Genomic DNA, 18,431 nt, shown 5'->3' with positions numbered 1-18,431 from the left:
CTTAAACATTTCTCTAAAATTTATGTAAAAGCTCAATAGACTTCTTCCACATGTAATAAAGTACAAATTAGACCACTAATTTAAAGCATTACTTAAACTCCAAGGGACTATACATCAACATAAGATGGTTTATGTTCTGTTACATTAAGATAAATTTAAACTTTTTAAAATTACAAATATCTTTTTTTTTTTCCAGGACAACTCAAAAACCTATTTAATGCTTGTTAACCTATGAAAGATAACCACAGTACTTTTAATATTCACTTACTCGGAGGTCTCCTCCAAGTGACTACCTATAAATATTCAATGGTTAGGAAAATTCATCTTGCTCATTACATCTGACTCTACAACTCACTTGTGGAAGCCACAGGAATGTTGGGAAAATTGGTGGTGCTGGTAGCATTAGACTCAGATGGAGCTAAGAGAGCTGGGGTGCTGTATGTCTCCGTCGACGCACGATTACTTGGTGGATGCTGGATGGTTTGAATTGAATGCCCTTCAGTGGATAATGATGGCTGTCCCTCAAAGTCATGAACATATTCATCCTTCACCAACATACTTGGTGGAGCTACACAGAAAAACAAACATATTTTAAAATCTTGCAAGCTTTTATTCCCAGGGGAAAAAAATCTTGTAAGTAACGTAACAACACCTAAAATCAACTTGACTGTAACTCAGAATTTTCTCATTCTACTTTAAAAACATTCTACTTTATCAGCCAAAGTTATTTATTTAGAGATAGTGGCATCAGATCAATCTGATTAACTCCTTGAAATCTGAAGGCGACTAAATTCCAACAACCTCCAGCTAGGTCCTGAAAAGGTATTTCTGAGCTTCCCAATCAATAATCTAAAGGTAATAATCACCTTAAATATACAACATAGGCAAAAATCAAGTGGCTGGAGAAAGTGTTTACCTCATTAAGAAGACCAAATTTGAAATTGAGTAATTAATTTTTTTCATCTTTTTGCTAATTTCACAGTGTAAAATTATGAGTGGGATCTGACAGCTATCCAATGCCAGGATCCAGCATTATTAAGTAATGTATTCTTTGAAAGTGAAGTATATTAAATGTCCCCTAAAAAATTAGAACGAGCAGAAAAATCTCAAATGGTAAGTCAAACTGAAATTTCCTTCTAGAAACCCAATCCAAATAATGATACTTCATAAATATGGAATGCGAAAAAACTCAATAAACAACATCTTTCTCCTACATGGTTATACCTTATTGTAACCCTGTAAACTGACCCTACTTGATACAACATCTTTTTCTTAAACAAACCAGGAACAGTCAGTCCACTTTACTGTGAGGAAAGAAAGAAAATTGAAATTGCATTTATAGTATCAGTGGCTCTGCCCAGAACTTCCCACTTCTTTTTAGGTAATAGTTTGGGGGTTTGGTTTGCTTTTTATCTTTAGCAAGCAACCCTTTACTGCACCTGAACTAACACTAACCTAGAATTTTATAATCTACTGAACTCTTAATACTAGGTTCTGTTCTTAGAGCAGTCAACAGTCCACAAAAAGCCATTCTCTTTTCCATTAAGAATCAGCATGTAATGCTCCTTATCTTTCTCTATGTCAATCTTTGAAAAAATCTGTTACACATAAATACTAATTCATTACACGGCTATTTTAATTAAATTAGAACATTTCAAAGAGGTAAGAATAATCTATTGTTCAGATTTCCACACATAATCTCTGAAAGGACTTTGTCATGCATCACAATGAAGACACTGATATTTTTAAGACCCATAAATTCCACTCCAAAGGGTTTCTCTTTAGAAAACTGTATGGAAACAAAAAGACAACCAAAAGGAGCTTAACATATCATTATATGTCAGTAAAAAAAAAAAAAGAGTGGATCTAACCATTCATCACTAATGTTGGCCAAATTATAAAAATGAAAAGAAAAAACCATGTGGGTATGACTGCATTTATTCAATTTTTAAAAAATTACACTTGTCAACAAAGTCCTTTGATTTTCTCCATAAGATCCTAATATCTCTATTTAATTTTTGGAAATTTTAGGGCTTTTGTTGTTTACAGTGACTGGAATCTTTTTATCAAGATATTGGTATTTCTAGTACCTAAGGAGAAAGTTACTAATTGGAGGATACAGCTGGTTAACTTGATATTCATTGCTTCTGCTTTCCAAGTGACGTTTTGGCTTACTGTGTAATCATAACACTTGAATTACAGGAATTCCCTGACGGTCCACTGGTTGGGACTAGGTGCTCTCACTGCCATAGCTCAGGTTCAATTCCTGGTTGGGGAATTAAGAGCCTGCAAGCCACACAGCGCAGCCAAAAAAAAAAAAAAGATCTGAAAATAATTGAATTCTGCTTTTAAAAAGTTATTTCATAACTTTTTCTTGCCTAACACATTGACTAAACCTTCCCAAGTGTAAGTCTGGAACTTCTACCAGTCAACATGTCTCTTTTTAAAACAAGTTTCTTAGGTGAAACTGGGAATCAACAAGAAGAGATGTCTGTAATACATTTTTTCCAAGAGCAAAAAAGTTGGTTAAAAAACACTACTGTACACTACAATCACACTCACGTTTCAAAAAATCATATACTCTAAGTAAAAAAGCAAGGTCCAGAACAGTGCACAATATGCTTTTTATGTAAGAAAGGAGGGAAATAATACATGTATTTTTGCGCAAAGAAACCCTGGAAGGAAACACCAGAAACTAATAAAAGTGATTACCTGAGGTAGGGGGGAATGGGGACAGGGGTGGGAGCACTTCTTTTCACTGTATACCTTTTTATAGTATTTTGATTTTATGGACCATGTATTGCCTATTCAAAAAAATAAAATTAAAAAAACATATAGTATATATTTTTAAAGTCCAGGAAACAGACACCAAACCACTAAGTATTTTTCTTTATGGACTAGCATTCAACAAATTAATTCATTTAAAAAAATATTTATTGAGCACCTATGTTCCAGGAACTGTTCTAATACTTGGGATACATCAGTAAACAAAAGACAGATCACTGCCTTAGCAGGGCTTACAGTCTTTTATAATACTTAGGTATTTAAACAATAGTGAGCCCCTCCCAGCTGCCTTCATCTTGGGCAAGTTCCCTGACCTCTCCAGGAACCAGTTTCTTTGTATCTGATAAAATGTGGATAATGCCACCTACCATTATTATGGTAGTATTATGACAATGATGACACAATATTTGTAGATCATTTTGACACAGAATACGTACCTAGCAAGTGTTAGCTATTATGATTTAACCATATTTTTAGAGCAGTCATACACGTATATAGATTGTAAAATGCTCTATGAGGAGTAAAGAACTCACAGCAGACAGAAGAGCTGCAGACACTGAGCTCATCCTACGTCTCTGCTCTTTAACACTACTAGCAAGCAGGGCACAGCTTGTCTGATGGTACTGCCTCTGTCTTATTTACCTTTTCTTTCCTCCACTAGACAATGTGCTTCCTCGAGTGGAAAAAACATACCTTATTTATCCCATTGTCCCTGGAACCTAACACAGTACCAGGCAATACATGCTCATTAAACATTTGTTAAAATCAATACCCAAGTGGATGTGGTCATGGAAAGTTTCATAAAAGAGATGAGACAGACTGGAAATAATTAACACCAAGATCCAAACTCAAAAGTGAAGGAATTATCCCATCTGCTTAACTTTTGGCTACCTGGCCTTATATACTTTGTCCAAATCTAAAAGGACCTTGTGAGAAACACCCATCGTTTTCTGAGGAAAGAAGCCACCGAGGCCAGCCTTTTTGTACAGACAGCCACCACTAGGGGGATCCATAAGGCTGAAGACAGGGCTAGAGCACCTGAAAAGGGGCTACCAAGCCACACAAGTCCATCAACGACAAGCACTCATAACAGCAACAGTTTAGGACAGGAAGCAGTGTAATGAGTCTTCAGAATTAGATCGCATCACAACTGCTCCGTAGGGGATTCTAATACAGTTATCACCGCAAACACCCACTGAGTTAAGCTTTAAGCTTTCATTCTCCAAAACTGCAGATGGAGAACAGTGAATATCTAGAGGGTGTTTACTTTCAAAAAGAGGTGACATGATATCAATGTCTGGGTGATGAATAAGCTGGGCTTTACCCAATTAATCTTAAAGCTACCCCTTCAGACCACAACAGCTTCCATTATTAACCCACTGTTCTCAGAAACCAACTAACCCTTAACAAATACCAAAAGGCACTGCTGCTGCTGCTGCTAAGTCGCTTCAGTTGTGTCCGACTCTGTGCAACCCCATAGACGGCAGCCCTCCAGGCTCCCCCATCCCTGGGATTCTCCAGGCAAGAACACTGGAGTGGGTTGCCATTTCCTTCTCCAATGCATGAAAGAGAAAAGTGAAAGTGAAGTCGCTCAGTCAAACGACCCCACAGACTGCAGCCCACCAGGTTCTTCCGTCCATGGGATTTTCCAGGCAAGAGTACTAGAGTGGGGTGCCATTGCCTTCTCCACCAAAAGGCACTAGTCTTCCTTTATTATTATTGACATGGAAGAGAAATGGAGAATAAAAACAAGTAGCCTTTCATGTTCTTCCCAAATTTTAAGGTCAGATGATACTTCTGACCCATTTCTAGGATTCTGTAGCAAAAGTGCTGCTGAACCACTAATTCCCCTTCAGAACAACAGCACACCTTTCTAAGGTGATAGCATTGGTTTAGTCGCTCAGTCGTGTCCGACTCTTTGCGACCCCAGACTGTAGCCCACCAGGCTCCTCTGTCCATGAGATTTTCCAGGCAAGAATACTGTGGCTTGCATTTCCTCCTCCAGGGGATCTTCCTGACCCAGGGTTCAAACCCAGGTCTCCCGCATTCCAGGCAGATTCTTTACCATCTGAGCCACCAGGGAAGCCTTCTAAGGTGATAGTGGCTTTTTATCAGTTTCTGTTCAAAGTAACTAGTTCTTACAGAAATGTTAGCTCATTAACATGTTCCAAGAAACAGAGCTAAAGTTGTAACAGATATCTGTTCTCAAATACTACACAAAAAATAAAAAACACCCCCTTATTTGTTTCATTTTCCTATCTCAAAACTGTCTCCTTAGAAATAGGCTTTCTACTTAAAATAGGCTTAGAACATCTGTGATTGCCATACACTTTAAAGTAGCCTTGTTTTATTTACTCAAAATATAACAAGACTGAAACAAATTAATATAGTATACAGTTTTAAGTCATTCACAAAATTATCAACCATAAAAATAAGTTCGGCTGAAATGAAGAAAAATGAGAATTTGGGTGTTTTTAAACTATGTTACACATGATTCTAAATTATCAAACAGGTTATTTATACCCACTGAAACTGGTTCTGTGAGATTTACTTCTAAAATAGCCAGTTTTACCAATTCAAAAGTTACTTTTTCTGTGTATGTTTTATGTTCCCCATCACATTTTTTAGACTACTTGCAGTCATGAATAGCAGTTCAAAATGGAAGGGTCAACAGCCTACTAAATCCAGTTTTAATTGCTGATGCATGCCCCCCGCCCTGCAAAATGTACATTTTCAAAGCAGTAAGTACTTTTCTTGTATATGTTACCAGCACCCACCCATACAGACTAGTTCTAGGTCAATAAAAAATAAAGGGGATGGGATAAAAGATGAGAGAAAGTTAAAAGAAAGGGATTACCTACCATTACTCTGCAGTGTTAATCCTGAGAGATCTTAAATTTTTAAAGGGGAAAAAAAATAAAATATTAATCATTATCATGAAAATAATTTCCACCATATTTAAAATTACAGAATATAAATTTAAACCAGGGATTCAAACTTTCCATGAACCAGTTCAATTCAAGAATAGTAGTATAAATGCTATCTAACAATGCAAAAGTGCTTTCCATCTTATTTTTCAAGAGCAGTGTTCTAAACAGGCAAAGCACCAAGTATGCACACTTAGTTTTAGTAGTCAAAATGTAAGCTTGCTCAGAATTCAAACTTAAATACACATATTTCATTAAAAATGTCTTGACTTTTAACATTAGTTGAAATCCTGGGCTATCTCCAAATTTACAATTTAACTTAGAAAAATTAAAACACTATTGATATCTTTTCCCTTTATGCTTCTAAGCATAAAAGTAAAGTCTACTTACCAATTCCAGGTGATACAACTCGTTCATAGTGATATGGATTCACACAGACACTATCACATTTTAAGTCAAATGCATACTGACAATATTTAACATGTTTTAGTTCATTTTTGTGAAGGTCAGGCCACCTCCAGAGACGGGCATAGATCACATGAGGAAATCCCTTCCGACCAGCCACCTAAGAAAAGTAAATGACCATTTAATGAGCATCAATTATGCATCACACATTATACAAGGCACTTGATACATTCTCATTTAATCCTTGCAATCCTACAAAGTTAGTATTATAATTCCTACTTCTTAAACGAGAAAACTAAAGCTAAAAATAACTTAATTGGACAAGATCACAAAGTAGTAAACTTAAGTATGATTTCAAGGCTTAGACCCAGGCTTTAAAAATACACAAAAAAGTATGCGTTTAATGAAGAAACAATACTTAAAATAAAAAAATTTGAACCTAACAATATGTTTTCTATATGTTTCTTTAAAAATATTAAACACATGAGATTATGTAATTCTACATGAAAAATCTGATCCCTGAAAACAAAAGGTAAAGACTTGTAAATTTAAGTTACCTCCATAAGTTTTAAAAATATTGTTGAATTCTTCTGGATTGTTTTTCACATAAAAGTACCAGACATACAATACCAGATTTCTAAACCATTAAAAAAAACTGAGTTGTACATATAATAGCAAAAAAGAAAAAAAAGGCTACAAGGATGAATACCAAAGTGCTAAAGATGTACGTTTTCTTCTGATTTTTATTTTCCAATTTTCTATACTGAACATTTTTTTAATCAAAACATTTTTAAAAACTTAAGCAGGATCCTGTATTGATAATATCTGTACTAAAGGATGTACTGCAGTATCTAAAAAGATGGAGCAAGGATGAAATTTCCGTAGTAACTTAAGAGGAAACAAGAATTTGTAAACACCAGCCACTACAGAGTACAGAAGAAACCCTGGAACAAGACTGACCTGAAGCCTTCCATCCAATGTTCTCTGTATGGTAACACACTTGCTAGGGTGAGCTCCATTTGTAGTTATAGCTGTTATTAAAGAATCCAGTTCATCTTTTTTCTCCTTCAGCTTTTTTACCAAACTTTCAATTGCTCTTTTGGCAAATGTTTCACTCTCTCCACCTTGTCTATGGCACATCAAACTATGTACAATGCTCAGACAGGCATCATTACTTGTTGGTGTGTTCGTAATAGACATATTGTCCATTTGTTAAAGGTATTTCTTTTAAATCAAATATGTCTCCAATTTCCGGAGCAATTGCGATCTTTCGGAGGCAGCGAAAAACAACAGTTAACGTTGCAAGGAAAACTGTTAGACATGTAGTATTCAGGATAATCTAAAAAAAAAAAAAAAGACACAGATATCAGAACACATTTCATAAAGCAGATTCAATTACTTTGGAAAAGATGGAATTGCTTCAGTTAAGTCAAAGACTCAATGCACATAATTAAATGTGGTGCTTAGAGTTTTAAATGACTTAAGTAAAATGTTGCCGTTTTTGATATTCCCAAAATATTGAAGTTAGACCTTATTATTATAGAGGCATGTTCAATCAAGTCTTGTTGACTGTACTAGTCACCCTAAAGTAAAATCTTAACAGAACTTTTAAAATGGATTACTTCTGAAGAGCAGCACTTTAAAATATTCTTGATTAACAACTAGCTAAAGTTAAAAAGTCAACCACTAATACACATGAAAAATTCACCATCACCTGGTCCCAAATGCTGTTTATCCATCAGCAACAGCCATCTTTCTTATAAGACACCACCACCAACAGTAAAAAGATGAATACTTTTTAAATGGGCAAAGGATTCTAATACTCATTTCTCCAAATAATGGCCAATAAGCACATAAAAGATACTCAATATCATTAATCATTCAGTTCAGTTCAGTTCAGTTGCTCAGTCGTGTCCGACTCTCCGCGACCCCATGAATCACAGCACGCCAGGCCTCCCTGTCCATCACCAACTCCCGGAGTTCACTCAAACTCATGTCCACAGAGTCGGTGATGCCATTCAGCCATCTCATTCTCTGTCGTCCCCTTCTCCTCCCGCCCCCAACCTTTCCCAGCATCAGTGCAAATCAAAACTACAAAGAGATACCACTTAACATTCACTAGGTTGGATAAATCTAAAGAATAGACAAAAAGCATTCATGAGAAAATGGAGCCCTCACACACTGCCCATGGGACTGCAAAATGGTACAGCCACCTTGGAAAAGGACTCTGACAATTCCTCAAAATGTTAAAAACAAAGTTACCATATAATCCAGCGATATACCCTCAGCAATTCCGTCCAAAATTACCAAAAACCTATGTCCACACAAAAATACGTACATAAATGTTCATAGCAGTATCATTCCTAATAGCCAAAACAACTCAAATGCCCATCCACTGACGAATGTATAAATATATACAATGTAATGTTATCTAGTTATAAAAAAGAATGAAGTACTGGGACATACTTCAACATGGATGAACCTGGAAAACATGCTAAGTGAAAGTCACAGTAGGCCACATGCTGTATAACTCCATTTATGTGAAATATCCAGAACAGGCAAAGCACCAAAAAAAAAAAAAGTGGATTAGTGGTTGTCAAAGGTTAGGGGGGGAGGGTGAGGAGTGACTGCTAACAGGTATGGAGTTTCCTTTATGTCAGTCGCTCACCCCTGACTCTTTTCGACTACATGAACTATATACTGTGCCAGGCTCCTCTGACCATGGAACTCTCCAGCAAGAATACTGGAGTGCGTAACCATGTCCTTCTCCAGGAGATCTTCCCAGCTCAGGGATCAAACCCACATCTCCGGTGTCTCCTACACTGCAGGGAGATTCTTTACCACTGAGTCACCAGTCCTTTAGGGGTAATGAAAATGTTCTAAAATTGATACTTGTGATAGCTACACAACTCTGTCACTATAGTGAAAACCATCAAATCATACACCTTAAAAGGGAGACTTTTATAGTACATGAATTAACACATCAATAAAGTTATTATTAAAAAAAGAGACACCACTGAATTCCTCAGAAGATTTTACCCATAAAAGCAACAAGGTAAATTCCTTTCAAATATAGGAAATTAATATTCATTAAAAATCCATTCAACATCTATAACACAAACTAATTTATCTAACCTCAAAATCTCACATGAAGTAAGAAAAGGCCATCAGCCTAAGAACAAAGGCGACGAAGCAGGAGCGGAGGCTGTTCTTCTCACGCCAGGTTGTTCTGCACGCGTTTGCTGATGTTGCTGTGTCCCATGCTTATTTTACTTTTATTTTCTTTGGCTGTTTACTTGAATTTTAAAAACTCATTCTCTACTACCAAATTAATAAAACTAACTCATCAGTCTGCCAAAATCGATTCCTCTTCTGACAACCTTTACTTGCACAGCTTGCTGATGTGCTCAGTCGTGGCCGACTCTGCAATCCCCTGGACTGTAGCCTGCCAGGTTCCTCTGTCTGTGCAATTTTCCAGGCAAGAATACGGGAGTGAGGTGCCATTTCCTTCTCCACGTACAGCTTGAATACCACTCAATTACCCAGCTATGGAAAGCCTGGTAAATCATCATCTCTGACCTACCTGTCTCTGACCTCCCCTCTATTCTCTCATAAAGTTACATGATTCTTCACCTTGGTCATTTCTACCAATTCCTATTCTATCAGACACTGATGTAGTTCTGGGCTTCCTTTAAATTTATATTACTTGATATTTAACACATGCTCCCTTCTATTGTTCTCTATCTTATATAAACACCTGCCCCAGGCAGACAGAAACACATTCTTTGTGTATCTTTGAATACTGAGCCACTTGCCCACATTCAATAAATACATGCTGAAGGTGTACTTTTCAGACAACCAGAGATTACCTGCCTGGTGGGTTCTGGAGTTAAGAGATATGGATTAGAATCCCAAGTCTCACACTAAATAGTGGGACAAATTAAGTTACTTAAACTCTCTCAACCTGGATTTAAAAGGAGAATATACAGAGCTCAAAGTGGAAAAATCTATATAAAGGTGCCTAGCGCCTTTATGCGGAGAAGGCAATGGCAAGCCATTCCAGTACTCTTGCCTAGAAAATCCTATGGACGGAGGAGCCTGGTGGGCTGCAGTCCATGGGGTCGCTACTAGTCGGAGACGACTGAGCGACTTCACTTTCACTTTTCACTTTCACACATTGGAGAAGGAAATGGCAACCCACTCCAGTGTTCTTGCCTGGAGAATCCCAGGGACGGCGGAGCCTGGTCGGCTGCCGTCTATGGGGTCGCACAGAGTCAGCCACGACTGAAGCGACTTAGCAGCAGCAGCAGCAGTGCCTTTATGAGTAAATGCTCATAAATGCTGAGTAAAAAGGAGAACTTTCTGAATACCAAAATTTTTAATTGTTTTAAAGATTTTCCTACAACACATTATGCATTTTTCTACATTTTCTCTTATTAAAATTTGTCCAGATGAAGATGGCGCCGAAGGCGAAGAAGGAAGCCCCTGCCCCTCCTAAAGCTGAAGCCAAAGCAAAGGCTTTGAAGGCCAAGAAAGCAGTGCTGAAAGGTGCCCACAGCTACAAGAAAAAGAAGATCTGGATGTCACCCACCTTCCGGCGGCCCAAAACACTGTGGCTCAGGAGGCAGCCCAAATATCCTCAGAAGAGCGCCCCTTGGAGAAACAAACTTGACCACTCTGCCATCATCAAATTCCCCCTCACCACCGAGTCAGCCAAGAAGAAGATAGAAGACAACAACACACTGGTGTTCATCGTGGATGTCAAGGCCAACGAGCACCAAATTAAACAGGCTGTGAAGAAGCTCTATGACATTGACATGGCTAAGGTCAATACTGTGATCAGGCCTGATGGAGAGAAGAAGGCATATGTTCGACTGGCTCCTGACTATGATGCTTTGGATGTTGCCAACAAAATTGGGATCATCTAAACTGAGTCCAGCTGGCTAATTCCAAATATAAAAGTTTTCACTATGTAAAAATAAAATTTGTCCAAGAAAATTTAGTAGGGCAGGAAGAGCAGTAAACCACCCATCCAGGACTCACAACACAAAGGCATACAGGAGTCAGGCAAATTATATAAATGAATAAAATGTGGCAGGTGTAAAGAAAAGTACTAAGGCAAGTAAGTGCGCCATCTAAAGTGAGTAGCAGAAGTAGCATTTGAGCTGCCACATTTTCAAAGCCCATTGTATGTCAAAAACAAGTACTGCAACTTACTTGCAGGGAAAGGGGAGGAAGGAATGAGAAAAAGAAACTACTGTGAATGCCAAACCAAACACACCTTCAACTCAAATCTGTCCCAAGAGAATCATCAGTTTGAAAACTCAGAAAGCCAACCTCATAACAATTTTAATTTCTAGACTGAAAGCTCTCTGGGACAGGGAGTAATACTTGTCTTACTAATCATTATATGCCCATAGGACATATAAGTGCTTCTTCTTATTAAACGAATGCAGTTCTGCCTGTGTTTTAAGATTCATATCCAGGCTATTTCTTTTGCCTAACAGTCCCATATCCAGTCCCATTTTATCTACTCGGTAAATTCCTAGCCACTTTTCAAAGTGCAGTGCAAACGTCTCAATGCCTCCAGAGTTTCCCCTAACACACTGTCTCCTCTCACCGCAATCCTGAAGGAGAACTATCTCCCTAGTGTGTTTACTGTGTGCCCTAATACATTATTTGACACCACTCTCAAAACCACACCCCAATTACAACTCAATACATTATATTGTAGTTATTTGATTAAGTAATTGCTTCACACCCTGTTGCCAAAGTTTAGAAAAACGGCAGTACCTTCTCATCTTAGAAATTCCCAGTACAATGCCCTGTTCCCTTCATATACTAGGCAAATGCTTACAAGCTGACTATAGTTTTTTTATTCAATACCATTACCTTGCAACAAATTTGGAAGAATGCAAACACATATGTCGCTGAATTCATTCTGATATTATATCCAAAAGACTTGTTCCAGCTTATAATGTAATTAAGGGTGAATTAAATTCAGATGACAATCATATCTACTACTGTGGGCAAGAATCCCTTAGAAGAAATGAAATAGCCCTCACAGTCAACAAGAATCCAAAATGCAGTACTTGTGTGCGATCTCAAAAATGACAGAATGATTTCGATTCATTTCCAAGGCAAACCATTCAACATCACAGTAATCCAAGTCTATGCCTCAATCACTTATGCCAAAGAATCTGAAGTCAAAAGGTTCTATGAAGACCTACAAGACATTCCACAACCAACACCAAAAAAAGATGTCCTTTTCATCACTGGAATGCAAAAGTAGGAAGTCAAGAGACACCTGGAGTTAACAGTTTGGCCTTGGAGTACAGAGTGAAGCAGGGCAAAAGATAACAGAGCTTTGCCAAGAGAACGCACTGGTCACAGAAAACACCCCCTTCCATCAACACAAGAGAAGACTACACACATGGACATCACCAGATGGTCAACATCGAAATCAGACTGATTATATTCTTTGCAGCCAAAGATCGAGAAGCTCTATACAGTCAGGAAAAAACAAGACCTGAAGCTGACTATGGCTCACATCATGAGCTCCTATTGGAAAATTCAGACTTAAACTGAAGAAAAGTAGAGAAAACCACTAGGCCATTTAGGTATAATCTAAATTAAATCCCTGATGATTACAATGGAGGTTGACCAACAGATTCATGGGATTAGACCCAGTAGACAGAGTGCCTGAAGAACTATGGATGGAGGTTTGTAACACTGTACAGGAGGCGGTGACCAAAACCACCTCAAAGAAATGAAAGAAGGCAAAGTGGTTGTCTGACAAGGCTTTACAAACAGTTGAGAAAAGAGAGGTGAAAGGTAAAAGACAAAGGGAAAGATACACCCAACTGATTACAGTTTCAGAGAGTAGCAAGGAAAGATCAGAAAGTCTTAAGTGAACAATGCAAAGAAACAGAGGGAAACAACAGAATGAGAAAGACAAGAGATCTCAAGAAAACCAGAGATACCAGGGGAACATTTCATGCAAAGATGGTCACAATAAAGGACAGAAACAGCAAAGACCTAACGAAGCAGAAGAGATTAAGAAGAGGTAGCAAGAATACACAGAAAAACTATACAAAAAAGATCTTAATGACCCAGATAACCACGACGGTGTGGTCAATCACCTAGAGTCAGACATCCTGGAGTGTGAAGTCAAGTCGGCCCTAGGAAGCATTACTACAAATAAAGTTAGTGCAGGTGATGAAATTGCAGCTGAGCTATTTCAAATCCTAAAAGATGATGCTGTTAAAATGCTGTACTCAATATATCAGCAAATTTGGAAAATTCAGCCTTGGCCACAGGACTGGAAAGGGTCCATGTTCGTTCCAATCCAAAAGAACATTCTAACTATCATACAATTGCACTCATTTCACATGCGAGGAAGGTAACCCTCAAAATCCTTTAAGCTAGGCTTCAGCAGTACATTAACTGAGAACTTACAGATGCACAAGCTGGATTTAGAAAAGACAGAGGAACCAGAGATCAAATTGCTAACATCTGTCCGATCATAGAAAGAGCAAGGGAATTCCAAAAAAACATCTACTACTGCTTCATTGACTATGCTAAAGTCTTTGACTATGTGGATCACAACAAACTGTGGAAAAATTCTTAAAGAGGTGAGAATATCACACCACTTTACCAGTCTCCAAAGAAACCTGAATGGAGGTCAAGAAGCAACAATTAGAACTGGACATGGAACAACAAACCAGTTCAAAATTGGGAAAGAAGTACATCAAGGCTATACAATGTCACCCTGCTTATTTAACTTATATGCAGAGTACATCATGAGAAATGCCGGGCTGGATGAAGCACAAGCTGGAATCAACACTTCCGGGAGAAATATCAATAACCTCAGATATGCAGATGATACTACTCTAACGGTAGGAAGGGAAGGGGAACTAAAGAATCCCTTGATGAGAGTGAAAGAGGAGAGTAAAAAGCTGGCTTAAAATTCAACACTCAAAAAACCAAGATCACAGCATCTGGTCCCATCACTTCATAGCAAATAGATGGGGGAAAGTGGAAACAGTGACAGATTTTATTTTCTCAGGTTCCAAAATCACTGTGGACAGTGACTGCAGCCATGAAATTAAAAGATGCTTGTTCCTTGGGGGAAAAAAAGCTATGATAAACCTAGACAGCGGATTAAAAAGCAGAGATGTCACTTTGCCAAGAAAGGTCCGTATAGTCAAAGCTATGGTTTTTCCAGCAGTCATGTACAGATGTGAGAGCTGGACCATAAACAAGGCTGAGCACCAAGAATTGATGTTTTCAAACTGTGGTGCTGGAGAAAACACTTGAGAGTCCCTTGGACTGCAAGGAGATCCAGTCAGTCAATCCTAAAGGAAATCAACCCTGAGTATTCACAGATGCTAAAGCTGAAGCACTAATAATCTGGCCACCTGATATGAAGAGCAGACTCACTGGAAAAGACCCTGATGCTGGGAAGATTGAGGGCAGGAGGAGAAGGGAACAAGAGGACGAGATGGTTGGATGGCATCACTGACTCAAAGGACATGAATTTGAGCAAATTCAGGGATACAGTAGTGAACAACAGGGAAGTGAAGAACCTGGCATGATGCGGTCAATGGGGTAGCAGCGTCAGATACACTGAAAAACAACAACAAATCTCACTATCAGATGTAACCACCTCTAAAATTTAAGATACTTTTGGCCCTAACAATATCTCAGAAAACGTTTTAATTGCACATTTCTCTGAAAACTAGTAGAAATACTCCTATGACCACAACTGTCTGAAACAATAGAAAAGCTCCTAGTATGGAAATGGCAACCCACTCCAGCGTTCTTGCCTGGAGAATCCCAGGGATGGGGGAGACTGGTGGGCTTCCGTCTATGGGGTCACACAGAGTCGGACACGACTGAAGTGACTTAGCAGCAGCAGCAGTATAAAAAAATAATACCAGCAGGGGTGTACAGGTGTTTTCCTAAATTAAACAGTTCTAGATTACAATATTTTAAAGAGTGATAGGGGATGACAGTAGACAAGAGCATTTAAGTGGTATAAACAAATGCATAGATTTTAATCAAAGTTCTAGTAGCAAGACTGTATGTTAACATCTCTCTCAATTCTCTAGTCTATAAATGGAAACAGTATCTGCCTTGCCAAGTTTACAGACTGGCTATGGTTATCAAATGCAACAGTGTATCTATCAAAGCAACCTGGGGACCATGAATTGGCAAATTCAACAAACACTGTATCCCCTCTGAACAAAGCACTTACAGATACAAAACAAGCAACAGGTAGTCAGAAAATGATGCTCTACAGAGAACATCCCATTTTTGTAACAATTTGTATCACATCATTAGCTATCCTGAAACAAAGTTCTAACCTACCTATGATTTTTAAAATAAACAAGACCCTAAAATAAAGTGGGGAAAAGAGTAATATATAATGCAGTATGCTGCTAATTCACTTCAGTCGTGTCCGACTCTGTGCGACCCCATAGACGGCAGCCCACCAGGCTTCCCCGTCCCTGGGATTCTCCAGGCAAGAACACTGAAGTGGGTTGCCATTTCAATAAAACTGCTCAAGCATATCAACAAAATTAGAAAGTATAACAAAGGTTAGATGCTAGGACGTATATGGTGCTAAGTCATTTCAGTCGTGTCCGACTCTGTGTGACCCCATAGATGGCAGCCCACCAGGCTCCTCTGTCCCTGGGATCCTCCAGGCAAGAACACTGGAGTGGGTTGCCATTTCCTTCTCCAATGCATGAAAGCGAAAAGTGAAAGTGAAGTTGCTCAGTCGTGTCTGACTGACTGAGCGACCCCATGGACTGCGGCCCACCAGGCTCCTCCGTCCATGGGATTCTCCAGGCAAGAGTACTAATCACCATAAATATGACAGCTGTGAATTTAGACCTTCCAAGACAGGTGTGTGGTTTTGACACAATGGCACTGTAGTCCGTGACATGGATTTTCCAAAATGTTAACTGCTGATAAAGTTCCAAACAAAACAACTTCAGTTAAGAAACTGAATTAACAGGATTGACATGTATACACTACTTTATATAAAATAGATAACTAATATAAGAACTGACTGTTCAGCACAGGGAACTCAATTCAATACTCTGTAATGATCTATATGGGAAAATAATCTAAAAGAGAGTGAACATATGTATAACTGATTCACTTTGCTCTATAGCAGAAACACGACATTGTAAATCAACTATACTCCAATAAAAAGTAAACAAAAACAAACAGAGAAACTTAATTCCCCAAAACTGAATATATGTTAAGATGGAGCTAGGGTCTAGACTAATTATGTTTTCCTTCTACATGAGTATTCTGGGCATTTGAAAGCACTGTGGGAAAATAATAACAAAAAGAAAGGAAGCACTGTGGAAAGCAGAAGATCCTTTACAGCCTCCCCCACGCAGGAGGTCATGCTCACGCCCCTGCACCAAAGTTCCTCCCACTAACCTCCACAACATCTCTTAAAGAGCACTTGTTTTTCAGTCCTTCAGTCCTGTCCAACTGACCCCACGGACGGCAGCAGGCTTCCCTGTCCTTCACCATCTCCCAGAGTTTGCTCAAACTCATGTTCACTGAGTAGGTGATGCCATCCAACCATGTCATCCTCTGTCACCCCCTTCTCCTCCTGACCTCAATCTTTCTCAACATCAGGGTCTTTTCCAATGAGTCAGCTCTTTGCATCAGGTGGCCAAAGTGTTGGAGTTTGAGTATTTACTCCACTGAGAACCACTGACTGAGACCATCCAAACATACCAGATTCCTAAAAGAGGTAGGAATTAAAGTGATCTAGAAATAGGAAAGCATGGAAAATCCACAGGTTAGCTAAGTCTCAGCACGATGGATCAGTCAGGTGACGCTACTCTATGTCACAGTGACAACCAACTCCCCAAAATCAGCAGCTTAAAACAAAGATATGTTTTCTGCATAAACTAAACATCAATCACAAATATATGTCCAGAGGAGCAATGTTCATCACTGCTCATTGTCATCTCTCATGGATTAGGCTAAGAAAGCTCCATTTCTACGTATGTCCTTAAATGACAGGGGGAAAGATCAGTTCAGTTCGGTCACTCAGTCGTGTCCAACTCTTTGCAACCCCATGGACTGCAGCACGCCAGGCATCCATGTCCATCATCAACTCCCGGAGTTCACCCAAACTCACGTCCACTGAGTCAGTGATGCCATCCAACCATCTCATCCTCTGTCTCCCGCCTTCAATCTTTCCCAGCATCAGGGTCTTTTTCAATGAGTCGGGCTTCTTCACGTCAGGTGGCCAAAGTATTGGAGTTTCAGCTTCAGCATCAGTCCTTCCAATGAACATTCAGGACTGATTTCTTTTAGGATGGAGATCCAACCGGATCTCCATGCAGTTCAAGAGACTCTCAAGAGTCTTCTCCAACAAAACAGTTCAAAAGCATCAATTCCTCGGTGCTTAACTTTCTTTAGTCTCTCACATCCATACATGACTACTGGAAAAATCACAGCCTTGACTAGACGGACCTTTGTTGGCAAAGTAATGTCTCTGCTTTTTAATATGTTGTCTAGGTTGGTCATAACTTTTCTTTTAAGGAGTAAGCGTCTTTTAATTTCAAGGCTGCAGTCAACACCTGCAGTGATTTTTGGAGCCCAAAAAAATAAAGTCAGTCACTGTTTCCACTGTTTCCCCATCTACTTGCCACAAAGTGATGGGACCGGATGCCATGATCTTAGTTTTCTGAATGTTGAGCTTTAAGTCAACTTGTTCACTCTCCTCTTTCACTTTCATCAAGAGTCTTTTTAGTTCCTCCTCACTTTCTGCCATAAGGGTGGTGTCACCTGCATACCTGAGGTTATTGATATTTCTCCCGGCAATCTTGATTCCAGCTTGAGCTTCATCCAGCCCAGCGTTTCTCATGATGTACTCCTCATATAAGTTAAGTAAGTAGGGGGAAAGATAGGATAACTCATACTCTGGCTTTTAAAGGCTGACTATCACTTCTGCTCACACTTGATGGGCAGTCACATAGCCGTGCCAGTGGCTCAACCAGAGCAACTCTGTCCTTCCAGGAACATTTGGAAATGTCTAGAGACATATTTGATTTCTACAACTGGACAGTGGTAGAGGGCAGAGTACTACTGGGTATCTAGTGGGTCAAGACCAGGGCTACTGCTAAACATCGTGCAACACACAGTACAGCGCCCCGTAACAAAAACTTACCAAGCCCAAAATGTCAACAGTGCCAGAGCTGAGAAATCCAGGACCAAGGCTAATTTCAAGGTTGGGGAGGGAGACAGAGAGAAGTACAGTATTACCAGGCACCA

The 18,431-nt window shown here is 39.0% G+C and overlaps 1 protein-coding gene and 1 pseudogene across 2 annotated transcripts in view; one reads left to right on the top strand and one right to left on the bottom strand.

Annotated features, from left to right (window-relative positions):
* SMAD4 (SMAD family member 4) overlaps nucleotides 1-18,431 on the bottom strand; it is a 54,091-nt gene that overhangs the window by 25,617 nt on the left and 10,043 nt on the right. For both annotated transcript variants that reach the window (XR_008684704.2, XM_055417376.2), the window contains exons 2-5: nucleotides 7,077-7,455; nucleotides 6,102-6,276; nucleotides 5,646-5,675; nucleotides 356-568 (exon numbers count right to left, since the gene is read on the bottom strand). Coding sequence is in view for 1 of the 2 variants with exons in the window: in XM_055417376.2 (XP_055273351.1) it covers nucleotides 356-568; nucleotides 5,646-5,675; nucleotides 6,102-6,276; nucleotides 7,077-7,325 (667 nt within the window). In the remaining variant the exon portion in view is untranslated. The remainder of the gene's footprint in view (nucleotides 1-355; nucleotides 569-5,645; nucleotides 5,676-6,101; nucleotides 6,277-7,076; nucleotides 7,456-18,431) is intronic.
* LOC129549855 (large ribosomal subunit protein uL23 pseudogene) lies at nucleotides 10,568-11,044 on the top strand (annotated as a pseudogene).

Source organism: Moschus berezovskii, chromosome 28 (assembly GCF_049115385.1).
Source record: "Moschus berezovskii isolate FMDL1 chromosome 28, NW_MosBer_1.0, whole genome shotgun sequence".
In the NCBI taxonomy this organism is placed as follows: domain Eukaryota; kingdom Metazoa; phylum Chordata; class Mammalia; order Artiodactyla; family Moschidae; genus Moschus; species Moschus berezovskii.
The sequence above is the reverse complement of the archived record's forward strand: the minus strand, read 5'-3'. Positions and strand labels throughout refer to the sequence as shown.